Below are 16,847 nucleotides of genomic sequence, written 5' to 3' on the forward strand. Positions count from 1 at the left end.
GTGCTCAATCCTAGTGGATGGTATGCAAGATGAGTTCTTCGTATCTTTTGTGTATGCTTCTAATAGTACTGAGGAAAGGAAGGTTTTGTGGGGAGATTTAAAGAATCATCAGGACTCGCCTGTGATCCGCACTAAACCGTGGATGATCTATGGTGATTTTAATGAAATTTTAGACGTTGAGGAGCACTCTCTTCATGATCAAATCCAAATTCTGGCTCCAGGAATGAGTGATTTCCAGGAGGTTATGAGGTATTGTTCTCTCCAGGACATGGCCTCACACGGCCCGTTATACACCTGGTGTAAGAAACGCGATACAGACCTGATATGAAAGAAACTTGATAGGGTTCTTGTTAACACCGTTTGGCTCCAGGAGCATAGTCAAGCATATGGCGTATTTGAGGCGGGTGGATGCTCTGATCACCTCCGCTGTCGCATCAAAATGGGGCAAGACCATGTACGCATTAGGAGACCTTTCAAGTTTACAAATGCACTTGTCTCGGACTCAAAATTTAAGCCGATGATTCAGGAGTTTTGGAATGGTACCGAGGCTATTTATTCCTCAACTTCTGCAATTTTTCGTTTCTCAAAGAAATTAAAGGCTTTAAAACCAAAGATAAAGAAGCTTAGTAAAGAAGTTCTTGGAGATCTCACTAGGAAAACGAGAGAAGCGTTTGCTACACTGTGTCAGTGTCAAGTGACCACTCTCTCGAATCCCACAGAAACTAATATGCATCAAGAATCAACCGCCTATAGTCGCTGGCTGCACGTTGCAGGACTTGAAGAGCGTTTTCTAAAACAAAAATCTAAACTCTACTGGTTGAGGGTCGGGGATGGTAACAACAAGGTGTTTTACAATGCTGCTAAAGCTCGAGAGGTTCGAAATGCTATACGCAAAATAAAATGTCATGATGGGACAGTGGTGAATACGCAAGAAGCGATGAAGCAGGAGGCAGCACGTTTCTTTCAAGATTTTTTGGGACACAAACCAGACCATTTAACAGCTTTATCTGAGGAAGCCATTCGTGAGTTGATACACTATCGTTGTCCAGAGAGGGATAAAGTACTTCTTCAAGCTCCTGTTACAGAGGATGAAATCAAAGGAGTTTTATTCTCCATGCCCCATTAGAAAAGTCCAGGGCATGATGGTTTCACTGTGGAATTCCTGAAGGAAACATGGTCTATCATCAAGCAGGATTTCGTTATTTCCATCCAATCTTTCTTCCAGTATGGCTTCCTACCTAAGGGTGTTAATGCTACTATTCTAGCTCTAATACCGAAGAAGAAAGTGGTGTACGAGATGAAGGACTATCACCCCATCTCCTGTTGCAATGTGACGTATAAGGTAATATCGAAGCTTCTCGCGAATCGACTTAAAAGGCTCTTACCCGATTTCATCTCTCCAACACAATCGGCTTTTGTCAAAGATAGATTGTTGATGGAAAATGTCCTTCTTGCTTCTGAGATCGTAAAGGATTATCACAAAGAAGAGGTTTCTTCACGGAGTGCAGTAAAGATAGACATTTCCAAAGCATTTGATTCAGTTCAGTGGACCTTTCTTCTGACTATTTTTAGAGCTCTGGATTTTCCACAACAATTTATTAAATGGATTGAAATTTGCATCACCACAGCCTCCTTCTCGGTTCAGGTAAATGGCGAGTTAGCAGGCTTATTTCAGAGTGCCAGAGGCTTGAGACAAGGCTGCTCTCTCTCCCCATATTTGTTTGTAATTTGTATGCAAGTGCTCTCTGCAATGTTGGAAAAGGCTGCTCTGGACAAACACATTGGCTATCACCCGAAATGTCACAATCTGCACCTTACTCATCTGTGTTTTGCTGACGATTTGTTGGTCTTTGCTGATGGCACAAAGCACTCTATAGAAGGTATTCTTCGCATTTTTGATGAGTTTGCTGATTATTCTGGTCTCAGGATTAGTCTGGAAAAGTCCACTTTGTATATGGCGGGTGTAAGAGAGGAGGATCAAGTTGATATTCTCAACTCTTTTCCCTTTGCAAATGGCTCTCTACCGGTACGTTACCTCGGGCTTCCCCTTCTGACAAAGCGAATGACCACGCAAGATTATGCTCCTCTCATCGCACGCATTAAAGAACGCATCAGTAGCTGGACAGCTCACCACTTATCTTTTGCAGGCCGTCTGCAACTGATCAGTTTGGTTCTCCACAGCCTCATAAATTTTTGGATGTCCGCTTTCCGTCTCCCAAACGCATGTATTAAAGAAATTGATAGCCTCTGTTCCGCTTACTTCTGGTCGGCTCCAACCTTGAATACTAAGAAAGTGAAGGTGGCTTGGAAAGATGTGTGTCTTCCTCGCGAGGAAGGGGGACTTGGTTTACGATCACTCAAAGAAGCTAACTTGGTAAGCTGTTTGAAACTCATATGGCGTCTGTTGTCTGCAAATTTGCTCTGGTCAAAATGGTTGAGGACATATTTGATGCGGAAAGGCTCCTTTTGGTCGATCAAAGAAAATACTGCCGCAGGTTCTTGGATGTGGAAAAAACTGTTGAAGTATAGGCACATTGCATCCGATTTTGTAAAATATGAGGTTCGAAATGGGAGATGCATGATAAGTGGTCGAGTTTGGGTTTTTTATTGGACATTACAGGCCTGCGAGGTTGCATTGATATGGGAATACCGTTACATGCCACAGTTGCAGAGGCGATAGACCATAGAAAAAGAAGGCACCATGTGGACTATCTCAACCAAATAGAGTCTATTCTGGATGAGATACGTTCACATGGGACGACTGATGCGGTCGATGTAGTCTTATGGAAAGGGAAAGGAGGTCGATTCACTACAAAGTTTACGACCAAGGAGACTTGGATGCAGCTTCGGGAGTCTCAGGGTCATAAAGACTGGGCAAGAGGGATATGGTTCTCTCTCGCAACACCGAAATATACTTTCATATCTTGGCTAGCAACACTGAATAAGCTCTCAACGGGTGACCGCATGCAAGCCTGGGGTGGTAATTTTAACACATCATATGTCCTCTGCTCGTGCTCTCTGGAAACAAGAGACCATCTATTCTTTTCCTGTCCTTTCTCAACGGAAGTATGGGCTGGACTCACTGCAAAGCTCCTAGCCAATAGGTTCTCAACAGTATGGGGATGCATCTTATCGCTACTCACGGATACAACACAAAGCTCAGACACCTTATATCTCTTACGCTATACTTTCCAGGCCACAGTCCATACTATCTGGAAGGAACGTAATGGCCGGAGACAAGGGGAAACCTGAAACCCTGCCCCTCTGCTTATCAAGCTCCTGGACCGGAATGTTCGCGACAGACTGCTCTCCATCTATGCTCAAAGAAACGGCAAACACAGGGCTGCAATGGAATTGTGGCTAGGCACAAGATAATCTCCAATTTTTCTTTTCTTTTCTTAAAGCTGTTAGATAGATTTTAATTTTCAAACATCTTAAACCTTCTCGATAAACGTTGATGTAAAAAGTTTTTTTCGAATAAATTTTACATTTTATTCAAAAAAAAAAAAAAGAATTAAATCAAATAATTAATATGATGGCAGTGAGTTCGTGAAGCCATGATTAAACGAATACACCGAATAATAATGGATGATTCAACAATATGATAAACACATCAAACAAAGAGATAAAGCTGATCATATATTAATTTATATGATGGATAGAGTAAACTTATCTCAGTGGTTTCGGAGACGGATCGGAGACGTGTGTACACGAGACTGTTGACTAGTTTCGACAGAATTTTCTTTTATATCAAGTGTCCAAGTGTGTAGGAGAGATCAGAGACAACGCCTTAAAGAGTTCTCTATCGGATAGTTAGAGAGTGTTTAAAAGATGAAGAGTGTATTGTCGGAAACGTAGCTGAAGGTAGGAGACATAACGGAGAAATTTTTTTTTCGACGGCTAGAGTTTAGAGCACGCTGAATTGTTCTTTTGTATTATTAATTTGTTCTATATGATATAACATATATATAAGTCTATAATATTAGGATATAGGGCTTATATTAATGGGCTGATAATGTACATCCATACAACAATATAATCATTCATAACATACTGAAATTAATTATATAATAAGAAAACCGGAATTTAAATCGAACAAACCAATAAAAATGTTGATTCAGTTTCAATTTGGAATTGAACTCAGTATTTTTACATGATCCGAACCAAATGAAGAATCGAAGTTCGAATCCGGTCAATGTTGGCTAGAAATTTTTAGAACCGAACAAACCAAACTTTGAAGTTTACGAACCCAATTGGACCGAAGTAAGTCCTAATGAAAACCGGTTTACAGATATGACCAAATCAGCCGGTTAAGGTTCATTATTTGATTAACGTGCTTATTAGAGAAGAAATCAATCAATCAATCAGTAAAAATTTAGTCGTTAAACGAAGCTTGCGAAGAAGACGAAAATGGCGGATTTGGTTTTGAGTTCCTCTGCACAGTCCTCTCTCCTTCACGTCAGACCCAATCTCTTCCTACTCAATAGCTCCGTGGCTTCGCCGATCCGAAGCGTAAGATTCCTCAATCGCAACGGTTTTCATCCTCTGGCGTTCGCATCTGGTCATCGACGACTTCCTCTTGGTGCTGTAGTTCCCTCTGACTCGAAGAAGACGATCACCGGTACGATTACTGCTAACTGCGTTGCTTCGGGAGTCAAAGCTGTTGAAGTTGAGCCTACAATCGATTACGGAGGTGGTGGTGGAATTGGAGGTGATAAATTTGGTGGCGGCGGTGGTGGACGCGGCGATGGAAATGACGACGAAGGAGATAGTGATGAGGAGGAGAGTGATGGGAAGAAGAATACGCCTTTGTCAATGTCGCAGAAGTTGACTCTTGGTTACGCTTTTCTTGTCGGAGGTGAGATATCTTCATTGTGGAATCCATTGTTGTGTATAAGGATTTTAGAACTTGGATATGAAGCTAAGATTATCAATTATCTTGTTGTAGGTGAGAGATTCGATTTTGTCATCTGTTGGCACTTTTAGGGTTTAGGGTTTTACCTGCTTCGTCATTTAGGTTTGATTTTCAAATTGGGGTTTGTGGATCACTTTGATGAGTTACTGGTAGCAAAATTTTGACAGTTCTTTATCGGGGATTAGAATCTGATCAGTGATGATTTCCTGAACTCTAGTGTTTCAGTGGAATCCATTTTTTGAATGTTTTTAACAAGTTGATTTATCTTGGGGAGTTTTAGATACTCCCACTGATGAATTAGGAATTAGAATTATCTTCACACTCGTTAGTCTTTGTGAGAAGAAAAAAGTTCGTAGAGGATTAGTTGCTGTTGCAGATTTGCTAAAGATGGGTTTTGATGTGACTTGAATTCTGCATAACTTGATGCAATAATAAAGGTTTTTTTTGGATCTGACTGTCATAGCTTTAGGTTCAAATTGAATGGTTACTGTCCTTGTTGATGCCTTTAAGATTCTTTCTATGAGATAATGTTACTAATTTGTTTCAGATCGCTGAGTTTCACAATCCAAAGTTCGTTCAGTCTGTATCCTGTCCTGTGTATGCTTATTATTAGCTGAAGTTAATTTCCCATTTTATTATGGACTCACAGATATAGCGTATATAAGAACACTGATGTTATGCGTGCCTAGAAAGTGATGCTCAAATGCCCATGAACTGTTAAAATGGTTTTGATGCAGTTGGTGGACTGATGGGTTATCTGAAGAGTGGTAGCCAGAAATCACTCCTTGCAGGTGGACTGTCAGCTGCTGTTCTGATGTATGTATTCACACAGCTCCCAACAAAACCAGTTCTTGCATCAACTATTGGCGTAGGTAAGGAGAAACATATCCAACAGCAGAGTAGTTCTGTCAAGTCTCTCACATGTGGTAGTCATACCTTAATCCTAGTTGACAATTTGCTAGTTTGAAAAAAGGATCAAAAGTTGGACTCTTGGATGGTGATGAATGATACTCTATCTTTTTACAATGCCTGATAAAATTGCCGCCTTAACACTTGTGTTTGTTTGTGTTGTATAAAAAAGTGATGGCGGGTGCATTAACGTGGGTGATGGGAACCCGATACATAGGATCGAAGAAGATATTTCCGGCTGGAGTCGTGTCAATCATGTCTTTCATCATGACCGGAGGATACATACACGGTATCATGCGCAGCCTTCACTAAGCAGCAGCAGCCAGCACTCTCGAGTCCAATCTATTACAAAGTGTCTGACCTTTTTTCTTTGTGTGTGTGTTTCATGGTGTAAAGCAGCTTTTGCTACTTTGTTTTGTATGAACCGTAAGAAGAAAGAAACTACCAAAACGTTCCAGAGAAAGACCCTTTTACCTTTCTTATTTATTTCTTATGGATTTAGCTCTGTGGCCAGAATCCAAACTTAAGATGCGTTTTCGTTTCACAATCGTGGAACCAATTGAGTTCACTAAAGCTGCAACAAAATTTATCACCAAATTTAAAGAGAAAAAAAAAGAAAAAGAACAAAAAAATTACTTAACGCAATTAGACAAGTTTTTTTTTTTGACTTTTACGTTTGTTTCGTCTTCCCCACAACTGTACGGAAGCAAAAAAAGAAAAGAAAAAAGAGAGCAATATATGGAGTTTGCTTTAGCCAGTTCGAGTTTCCTGGGTACTCAAGTGGTTCCGGGGACTCTGTTTCGCAGACGAGCTCGAGTCGTGCCTCTCAGAGTCACTGCGAGTGGAAGAAGTTACAATCGCAGCAGAAACGATAAGGTTTACACGAGGCTTGACTCTTGTCTGGTCATCCCTCCTCCTCCTAGATTCAAGAAACCGCGTGCCATTGTTAAATTCTTGGGAGGTGCTTTCGTCGGAGCTGTACCTGAACTCACCTATAGGTACTCTTCTTCAGAGTAGTCTTATCGATGATTCTGGGTTTAGATGTTTATAGGAGGAGGAAATTGGACTAGTTTAATTATCATTATTTCTCTGCTTAGGATGATGAATAAAGGCTGTTGTAATTGTAGACTATGGCTTTCTATAATTCCATGGATTTGCTGAGTTTTGGGTCATGAAGTGCATATGAGAGATTGAAGTAACTTGTTTTTGTTAATCTTTGACATTCCTCTCAACGTGTAATTTGATTTTTAACTTTGAGCACAAGACTGTGTTTTTGGCATATCACATTGATATGGTTGACGATGAGCTCATGCGATTTGGTCATAAATCTATCATCGGCAAACATTTTGTTATCTAACGAGTATAGTCCACATCGGCTAGTCTGGGAATTTGGTAGTGGGGGATTTAGTCATGGTCTCATCTCTCTTGTGACTGGATCAGCTTATTTCTTTCAAAATTGCTTGCGTTTGTTTCATACATGTGTGAATGATTTATTCTAAAAACTCAAAAAATGTTCCTTTGTGTGTGTATGATTTCTAGTTACCTCAAGGAGCTACTGGCAAAGGAAGGGTATTTAATAGTATCAGTGCCGTACAATGTTACATTTGATCATGAACAAGCTGCTAAGCAGGTTTATGAAAGGTTCAATTCCTGCTTGGACACGATTGTCTCATCTGGAGTTCCAACTTCAAACTTGAATCCTCAAGATCTAGCTGACCTTCCTGTTTTCTCAGTTGGTCACAGGTGGGGGAAAATTTTCACTTCTCTCCTCAATTCAATGTGTTCACTTTATTCTTTATGTGTTTTTTATTTTTTCCTCAACCCTATGAATTTTCTATGTCCTGAATGCTGGACCACTGTGAACTTTTTATACAGTAATGGTGCACTGCTACAAGTTTTGACCGGAAGTTATTTTGCTGAGAAGATACCAAAGGTTAGGTTACTTGTCAGCTAAAATTTTCAATATCAGTAAAATCAGCAAAGATTAGATCACCAAGATACCAAAGGTTAGGTTGCCTTTTTATTTGTCTTAATTCTAAGCAAGTGTGACAAATATGTTATATCTCTTCTGAAAGGTTAATGCCATCATTTCATTCAACAATAAATCAGCGACAGAGGCCGTTCCATATTTTGAGCAGGTAATATCACCATTGGTTATGACTAGTCTCCTAAGCTTTGCTTGGTTTAGAATGTGTATTAGTTAATTGTCATTGTTCCCCTACATTTTCCTACTTAAACCTTCATTATATGACTCCGAAAGAGATCCCAGGATACAAATAAAGTAGCTAAACGTTCTTATTTGCCTGATCTTGGTGCTGGGGCTATTATCTTCACAATATTGATTGATGTTTGGAATTTTGTTGCTATCTAATGCTTCTTGAACTGAATTGATTTTTCAATAATATGAAAGCCAATCTGATCCTGTAGTTTACAGATGGATGAACCAAACAAATGAGACTATGATTGCTTGTATCTTAGATTTCCTCTGTTCCTCTGCAGCTTGGTCCTCTCATCCAGCAGATGATGCCAGTCGTGGAAGCTTCTCCAGTATATGAAATGGCTCGAAATGCTTCAGGTGTTACTACTTACGCTATATAGTCTAATTCAAATATTCTCTCAAATAATCTATTAATTAGAGCTTGCTAGTAGAAACAAGGTTCAGTCTTTTTTTTTTTTTTATTGAATCTTAGCAAAGAATGAATGAACTTCTCTAGTTAGTGTTCATTTTGTCCTGTTTCATCCATCTTTAACCTTTTTCAGCTTGGATAGTGCGTCCTAATTTATCCAGGGATATATGATTTTATGTTGACATAAGTTGGAGGACTATGCCTTTGACCTTTTCTGTATCATTTATGCACCAAAGAGACTTTTATGGTTCTTGTGAATCAAAAGAAGCTAATATCTTTGCACTTGTGCTCACTTACAGGTGATGTGCTGAAACTTTTACTTGACACAGCTGGGACAACGTTTCTAAATAACGATCAAGAAGCTCTGAAGTCATTTACTAATTTGGTGGATCAGTTGCCCTCAGTATTTGGTGAGGTATTTCTTCAGTAAAGACTTCTTGACTTTATATCGAAGAATGAGCTTTTGTAGTTCCCTTGTAATTAGCCAAGCCCTAGTAATAATTTTTTTTGTTGAAATTTTCGTTCTTTATTCGTTGTTCTTGGAAGGTTGGACAAGGGGTGTCTGAATTTCGACCGTCACCACTTGAGAATCGCAATTGTTTCAAGTGCTCCTACAATGTTCCTCACACTTTACTGGTAATGCAAGTTCATTTAGAGTTATATGAGCTTTATGGTTCAAAGAAACACCATTTCACATTATAGGGACGTCTGTTGATTGAATAACGTATGGTGTTACATTAATTAGGTCGACTGAAGAGTGAACCAACTGCTAAGCAAACTGTCGTGTTTGTCCACATTGATCTTGAGTAGAGATTATTAGAGTCTGTTTCCGACAAGATTTGCGCTGGTTTACATATATGGATAATTTATTGGACATAAAGACTGTTTTGTTACTCAAAACTCATATAACTAATCTGTGTCTGTGTCTGGTTGGAACCAGTAATCCTCATATTTGATCTTGGTCTCCTTCAACATTTGTGGCAGGTACAATTCAACTCGGATGCAATCGATGAGACTGATTTGCTTGAAGAAACCCTTAGGCCTCGGATAGAATATATTGGTGGTACACTTGAAAAGGTCCGGCTGAATGGAAACCATCTCACACCTTGCGTACAGGTAATAACCAAGCAATACTAGAGCTAGTAGTTCTGCAGTTAAACAACACTGTTCTGGTTTTTTTTCACCATCTTGTTTCTCTCCAGGACCCAAAATGGCAGATTGGGTCTCTCTACACACCTGCAGATGCTGTGGCTCAGGCGCTAAAGACCATTCCTCTTAGCGAAACTCGAGTTCTTTCGAAAACTATCGTCGACTGGTTTAGACAGTTTGAGAATTGAGCTGTCTCATGTATTGTTGAAGCAATGTAAGGATGGGATATATGTTGACGAACAAGACTAGCCCTAATCATTCTCTGAACCAAAAAAAAATTGGTACAATATGTATACATGTGGGAAAATAAATACATTGGCGACAATTGTTTTCATTGTTACTCACCTTCAATGCAAAATATAGGGTTCAGGGGGTTTGTTAAATTTATAAAATCAATACGTACATAAGTGTGTTTAAGCCATATTGGCAGAGTCACAAAACCAGAGTAGAACGTTACAAGTTACAATCAAATTTGGCTAAATTGTGAGCCACTTACTCTTATCTTCATTTCGAAAAAGAGGAAATGTATAGCGGAAAATTCTGAAGCCCAATAATATTTTGGAGTATATTTGTTATCAAATGTTTTTCATTGGTAATCTAATCTTTATGAAAGTTTCACAATCTCCCTCAAAAAGGAATTTAAATATATTTATCTTGTTAGATTTTGATGAAAGAATTAAGATTTAAGCGAATTAGCTTGCATCTAAAGCTAAATGTTACTCTTTCTTCCAAAAGAGCAATATGGCACATCTTATTTTGGATGCAAACTTGATTTTACTCACATGAATGTGAAACTTATTACAAATCAAAGTTCACAATTTCACATGAATGTGAAACTTACCGATGCTGGTTCCATCCAACTTTTTTTTTTTAATTTTACTGTCTTTTTATATGACTTTTCCCTCAAATTTCTATGCAAAATGTATATTTATCTATAAAAAAATGGACGATTCGATTTCTCAGAGGTATTGAAAGAAAATTAAAGGAGACGTACCATGATGAAGAAATATACTGGCAACAAAAAAGTAGGAAATTCTGGCTCAGAGTTGGGGATAAAAATACTAAATAGTTTTACGCCTCCACTAAACAAAGGCGGGTAAGGAATAGGATTGTTGGTTTATTTGACACTGATAATTTTTCAAACGAATCGCCTTCGGGTATGGAGCATATTGCTACTAAGTACTTTGAGGATCTTTTTAAGAAGTCGACTGGTAATGGTATCTCAGAGATGATTCAAGAAATTAACCCACTTATCACGGAGAGTATGAACAGAGATCTTACTAGGAATATTTCTGAGGCGGAAGTCCGTAAGGCTCTGTTTGCAATGCATCCGGAGAAAACACCAGGATCTGACGATATGACAGCTTTGTTCTTTCAACGGTTTTGGTCTTCTTTGAAAGGGGATTTGGTGGCTTTGGTTCAGGACTTTTTTCGAACGGATCGTTTTGATCCTCGTTTAAATGAGACCAATATCTGCCTTTTTCCTAAAGTGGATAGACCGCAGCGAATGGCGGAGTTTAGACCGATCAGTCTTTGTAATGTGAGTTATAAAATTATATCTAGAGTTTTGTGCTTTCGGTTAAAACGGTTCTTACCTCTTTTGGTCTCAGAAACTCAGTCGGCCTTTGTTTCTGGTCGCTTAATAACAGATAATATTCTTGTCGCTCAGGAGATGTTTCATGGGCTAAATACCAACCGACAGTGTCAGGCGCAGTTTCTGGCATTCAAAACGGATATGAGTAAGGCATATGATCGGGTTGAATGGGATTTTTTGGAGGCGATTTTGGTTAAATTAGGTTTTGCCAGAAAATGGATTTTGTGGATAATGTGGTGTGTTTCTTCTGTGTCATATCAAGTTTTATTGAATGGAGAATGTAATGACCCTCACCCAGAGGTAAATTTCAAAATAGAAGCCAACAAGGAGAAAAGAAAGTTGGATAAAGAAAAGTCCGAGAAAATATGGACGGATCGAAAAATGGCCGAGTTGTCCGAAGATGTTCGAAGGACCGAGGATATCCGAAAAAAGTTGTCGAGAACTGTCGAGAGCGTCCGAGGAAAGTTGTCGAGAGTACCGAGACGGACCGAGTATTGCCGAGAGTCGACGACGATCGATCGAGAGATGCTAACCGAACCACAAGAAAATCTTCCTTCACTAAAAATCGACTAAGTCAAGAGAAAGTGGTGATTATTTTAATCGAGGAAGAGTTAGTGGAATTTTGTGGAAAGATTAAACAAATCAAGAAGGGTTAGTGGAGCTTAGTGGGATTAACTTAATCAAGTGGAGCTTAGTGGGATTAATTTAATCAAGTGGAGCCTAGTGGGGAATTAAAGAATTCAAGGAAGAATTAGTGGGAATCAAGGTGGCTTAATCTACTTCCTCACAAGTGTTAAGGCATGCACTAATAACAACTAAGAAAGAGTGAGCACTCCACATGCATTGGCTATCTCCACCGCCCAAGTTCTCTATAAATAGAGACTCACCTCTCTCATTTTCGCACAAAGTCACAAGGGGTAAGGAGAGAAATTGAGAGAGAAAAGTGAGCGAAAGAGAAGAAGGAAAAGAGTGGGCGAGTTCGTGAAAGAGAAGAAGGAAAGAAGAGAAGACGCAAGACGAGACTATCAACCACAAGTTGAATCGATAAGGAAATCGATTTCAACCGAAGGGGAGATCTGATTGTGCCGTGAGAGAAGCTTCACCAAAGGAGACCGATCATCGACGGTTTACTGTGAGTTCATGCACATATATTGCCGGACTAGATGGGGAATTAAAGACATCCATCTAGTGCACGGTTTGCATGAAGCATTTAGTTGCATTTACTTGAAATTCTTTTGTGATTTTCTTGTTTAAATGCATGCGCGGTGAGGTTACACCAGTTGCTAGATCGAAATGTTCTAGTGACATGGGTGATAACTAGTTAAGATACTTGAAAAGTTATGAGCTTAAAAACCATATAAACTCAAGTATCAATTTCGGTGAGGTCTTAATGCGCTTTAGTCCACGAGAAATTCCGGCTATGCGTAGTATGACTTGGTATTGCTATCTTTCCCCTTCCGTACCACATGCAACCGCGACATGCAACCCATGTTCGTGTGTTTGTAGGGTTGGTTACGAAGAGCTCGGAGGTTACTGGGCTCGCTACCCTGGCCGAGGCTGTCTACACGATGGTGTGGTTTTGGGTGAAGTCCAATTACATGCCTATGTGGTTGTAAAACGAATGTTCTAGGGGATACGGAAAGGATGCATACCAGATTCAATAAATTAGAACTTGTTAAAACTCTTGTTTTATTTCAAGTTAGTGTTGTTGCATGTTGTTGCATGTTGTTGTATTTGCTTGCTAGCATATTTTGCTTAGCTCATAAGCTTCCGCATGTCATCTCTGATTGTTGTTCTATTGTTTGCTTGCTTGCATGTTATTTGCTTCGCTCACATGTTGTTTGTTTATGCTCGCATGTTGTTCGTATATGCTTGCATGTTGTTTGTTGATGGGGTTTGGGGATTAATTCTTTGCAGGAACCCTGAGCTCACTAAGTAATCTTATATTACTTATTATAATTATTTGTGGTGCAGGTAACCCTAGAGGGAACTAGAGGGCGTGGTGAACGATAGGAACCCGGAGTAGTTTTTATTTTGTGTCTATTGTAAAATACAAGTATGTTTATTTCAAATTAAACTTTGGCACTAAGCCGTATCTAAAAACTCTACAACCTTTTGTTAATCGTTTGTAACAAACTCTTTTTACTTAGCAATGTAATCGGATTTCTTTTAATCGGACGAGTGGTACTGATATAGACTTTGTCCGAGTCGGCTCAGCGCACGGCGTGTCTGTAGGGTTGCAAAGCCTTAAGGACGTGTCGTGTGGTCGGGAACCTCCCCGATAGACTGGCCAAGGGTCCCGATTTGTTCTTGCACCCGGCCGGATCGTTGGTGAATGTTTCCTTAGTGGCGTCCCGGGGCTGTCCGATGGCCTTCGTGGTCATAGTATGGTTTGAGGGCGTTACAGTCAGCCCCAGGGTTCTATTATTCCCCAAAGGGGTTTACGTCAGGGGGATCCTTTGTCACCGTATCTGTTCATTCTATGTCCAAAGCTTTTGATAGCAACTATTAAGAAGGCTGAACGGGAAAAGAAACTAACGGGTATCACAATTGTCCGTGATAGTCCTACTATTTCGCACTTGTTATTTGCTGATGATAGTCTGTTTTTCTGCAAAGCAGAGGCCACTGAGTGTAGGAAGGTAATGGAAATAATAGGGGATTATGGTAAAGCCTCAGGACAAGAAGTTAATCTGGATAAATCTTCTATTATGTTTGGTAAAAAGGTCCCATCGGATATACGATCTCACTTAAAATCCGTTATTGGTATTTCTAAAGAGGGTGGTATGGATTCGTATTTGGGTATCCCTGAAAGCCTCCAGGGTTCAAAAACTAAGGTTTTTAGCTATGTTAAGGATCGGTTGGATGACCGAGTAAATGGTTGGTCTGCGAAGTATTTATCGAAGGGGGGCAAGGAGATTATGATTAAGTCGGTGGCAATAGCACTTCCTACCCATGTTATGTCGTGTTATAAATTACCGCACGAACTGACATCCAAATTAACGAGTGCTATTTCCACCTTCTGGTGGAAGTCGAATGATGAGGCTCGCGGTATGCATTGGGTAGTTTGGGATAAAATGTGTAAAGATAAGTGTGAAGGGGGTCTAGGTTTTAGAGCTCTGGAGCAATTTATTGACGCTATGCTGGTGAAACAGTTCTGGCGTCTTATTCATTATCCGACTTCCTTGATGGCTCGGGTAATGAGGGGCCGATATTTTAGGAATAAACATCCTCTTATGGCTAAAAAACCATATAACATTTCCTTCGCTTGGAGGAGTATCTATTCAACCATGGCACTGGTGGAGCATGGCGCGAGGTGGGCGATAGGCTCTGGCTGTTCTATCTCGGTTTGGTGTGATCCGTGATTACCAGATATTTGTCCAAGACCAGCTAATGGTCGAGGTCGATGGTTGCTTCCGAGTTTGATGGTTAACCATTTAATTAATCCATCTACGAAGGATTGGCATTTACCTATACTAGAGGATTTTTTCGATCCGGTGGATACCGATTATTCGGAGTATAGCAGTCAATAAATTTTATAAACCAGACCGCCTAGTATCACATTTTACTAAGTCAGACAAGTATTCGGTGAAATCAGGTTATCGGTTAGCTCAGGAATTAATTGCGGACATTGAATACGGACCTACGTGTATGGCTCTTCGAGCCCAAGCGTGGAAACTTGAGGTGCCCTCGAAGGTTCAACATTTCTTCTGGCAGATCACTTCTGGTACTCTCCCTATATTGGAACGACTTGCGCATCGAGGTGTCCGTTGTGATACCCTGTGTAAACGGTGTGATTCAGCAATAGAGACCATCAATCACGCTCTTTTTGAGTGCCCGCGCTCGCAAAGTATATGGGAGCTATCTCCTTTATCGTTAGATCCGGAAGGCTTTCCATATGCTTCAATCTATGCGAATCTGGATTTTATATATTGGCGGTCGGCATCGCATTCGGGGATTTCTGATATCACTTTTCGTCTTCCATGGATACTTTGGTCAGTATGGAAAGATATGAACAAAAACGTTTTTCAGGGAGTGGAGGTAGAGCCGATAAAATATTTTAAATCAGGCGATTAATGAAAAATTATTGTGGGATGACGCCAAATCTTATACCGGGAGATTTTCAAATCCTCCGGATTCTTTGGAAGATAGGGAGTCTTCTCCCCGTTGTCAGATTGATGGTTCATGGAAAAGTTCGGATGTTTTTCAGGGTTTGGGGTGGTGGTTTTGTAGTGGTGATGATATGACGCTTCTTCTGGGAGTCTGGAGCCAGCGACGCGGCCTTACTCTCTTACATGCGGAGCTTCAAAACTATGGAGTCTCTATTGGAGGAAGGGGTAGATTGTCAAGTTTTTGAGATGGATTGTGCAGAGTTACTCGCGATGGTGCAAAAGCCTGACGACTGGCCCGCTTTCTCAAACCTACTGGAGGACTTCTCTTGGATCAGATCATCTTTACCTTCCTTCTTTCTGAACAGGATCCCTCGTGAGTCTAACGCAAGGGCAGATTGTTTAGCTCGTTCTTCAAAAACTTTAGTTTCAAAAATTTCTTTTGTAAACTTTTTTCCTTCGGTTTGGCTAACCAACCTAGGAATTCTCTTTTAATTTAATTTATTAATGTTTGGTTGAAAAAAAAAAAAAAATTAAAAAAATTGGTGACATTCGTAATTTTGAACTATGCAATTATTATTGGTAATTTTCTCAACCGTTGCACTTGTTGAAGTTGCCATGTAAAAAAAAAAAATTAATTATCTCAGGGGTAAAACTGTAAACTCAACAATAAAAAACCCTACCCTTTAGTCTTCTTCTTCTTCCTCCGCCGGCCGTATCCCACTAAAAAATTCGAACTTTCGAAATAAATTATTGGAAACCCTTGGCCGATTAAGCCGCTCAATTCGACTTCTAGGTGTAGAATTGGATTTGGGTTTTGATATTTTTTAGTCATGCCGAAGCATAAAGATGAAAAATTTGTTTTTGATGACGGCGAAGACGAGGAAGAGAGAGATGTCGACGATGATGAAGAGGCTAATGAAGATCTGAGCTTGAAGATATTAGAGAAGGCTTTATCGAGGCGTGATGTTGGGAACAAGGTTGATTCGGATCTCTCTGATTCTGGTGTAGTTAGTACTGTGATGGTTAATGGAGGAACGTCTAAGGTTAAAAAGGACTCTGAGAGTAGTAAGAAGAAGAAGAAGAAGATTAAGAGAAATAAGTTAGAAGCTGCTAACGAAATTGTCAGTATGAAGGATTCTCTTCTATATATCTTCTTCTCATTTCAGTTTCAGTTATTATTGTAGTCTCTCTTAATTGCTCTACTGTAGCTTTAAATTTCCTACTATTTGCAATAGGAAAGTTTGATGCTTTTGTGTGTTTAATGCCTCTCGATATTTTTTTGCTAAATTTTGTATCAGCCTATTGTTTGGAAAGACCAAGATGAGGAGAAGAAGGTGGTGGAGGATGTAGTAAAAGGTGAAGGTGAAGATGAACATGAACATGATGAGGTTGAGAGATCTGCTGAACCAAAAGATGGAGAACCATCTAGCAATTTGGTTTTGAAAAAGCTTCTTGTGAGTTGATTGAATGAATCACTGCCTTTCTCTTCCTTTTTTTTTTTTTTTTTTTTTTTTTTTTTTTTTTTTTTTTTTTTTTTTTTTTTT

At 39.7% G+C, this 16,847-nt stretch overlaps 3 protein-coding genes across 3 annotated transcripts in view; all 3 read left to right on the top strand.

Moving 5' to 3' along the window:
* On the top strand, nt 4,353-6,308 carry LOC104710860 (protein FATTY ACID EXPORT 2, chloroplastic). Its single transcript, XM_010427516.2, has 3 exons — nt 4,353-4,858; nt 5,653-5,787; nt 5,997-6,308. Exons 1-3 carry the CDS (start codon nt 4,411-4,413, stop codon nt 6,134-6,136), a joined length of 723 nt encoding a protein of 240 aa, XP_010425818.1. The 5' UTR covers nt 4,353-4,410; the 3' UTR covers nt 6,137-6,308.
* On the top strand, nt 6,485-9,974 carry LOC104710862. The gene is made up of 9 exons (XM_010427517.1): nt 6,485-6,822; nt 7,364-7,567; nt 7,700-7,757; nt 7,900-7,962; nt 8,324-8,399; nt 8,751-8,866; nt 8,998-9,087; nt 9,436-9,567; nt 9,654-9,974. Exons 1-9 carry the CDS (start codon nt 6,563-6,565, stop codon nt 9,786-9,788), a joined length of 1,134 nt encoding a protein of 377 aa, XP_010425819.1. The 5' UTR covers nt 6,485-6,562; the 3' UTR covers nt 9,789-9,974.
* Nucleotides 16,000-16,847, top strand: part of LOC104710863 (zinc finger CCHC domain-containing protein 7-like) — a gene marked incomplete in the record, with an annotated part of 3,223 nt that continues 2,375 nt past the window's right edge. The window contains 2 exon segments of the mRNA XM_010427518.2: nt 16,000-16,424; nt 16,602-16,757. Coding sequence (XP_010425820.1) covers nt 16,134-16,424; nt 16,602-16,757 — 447 coding nt within the window.

This window comes from Camelina sativa, chromosome 9 (genome assembly GCF_000633955.1).
Source record: "Camelina sativa cultivar DH55 chromosome 9, Cs, whole genome shotgun sequence".
Taxonomy (NCBI): domain Eukaryota; kingdom Viridiplantae; phylum Streptophyta; class Magnoliopsida; order Brassicales; family Brassicaceae; genus Camelina; species Camelina sativa.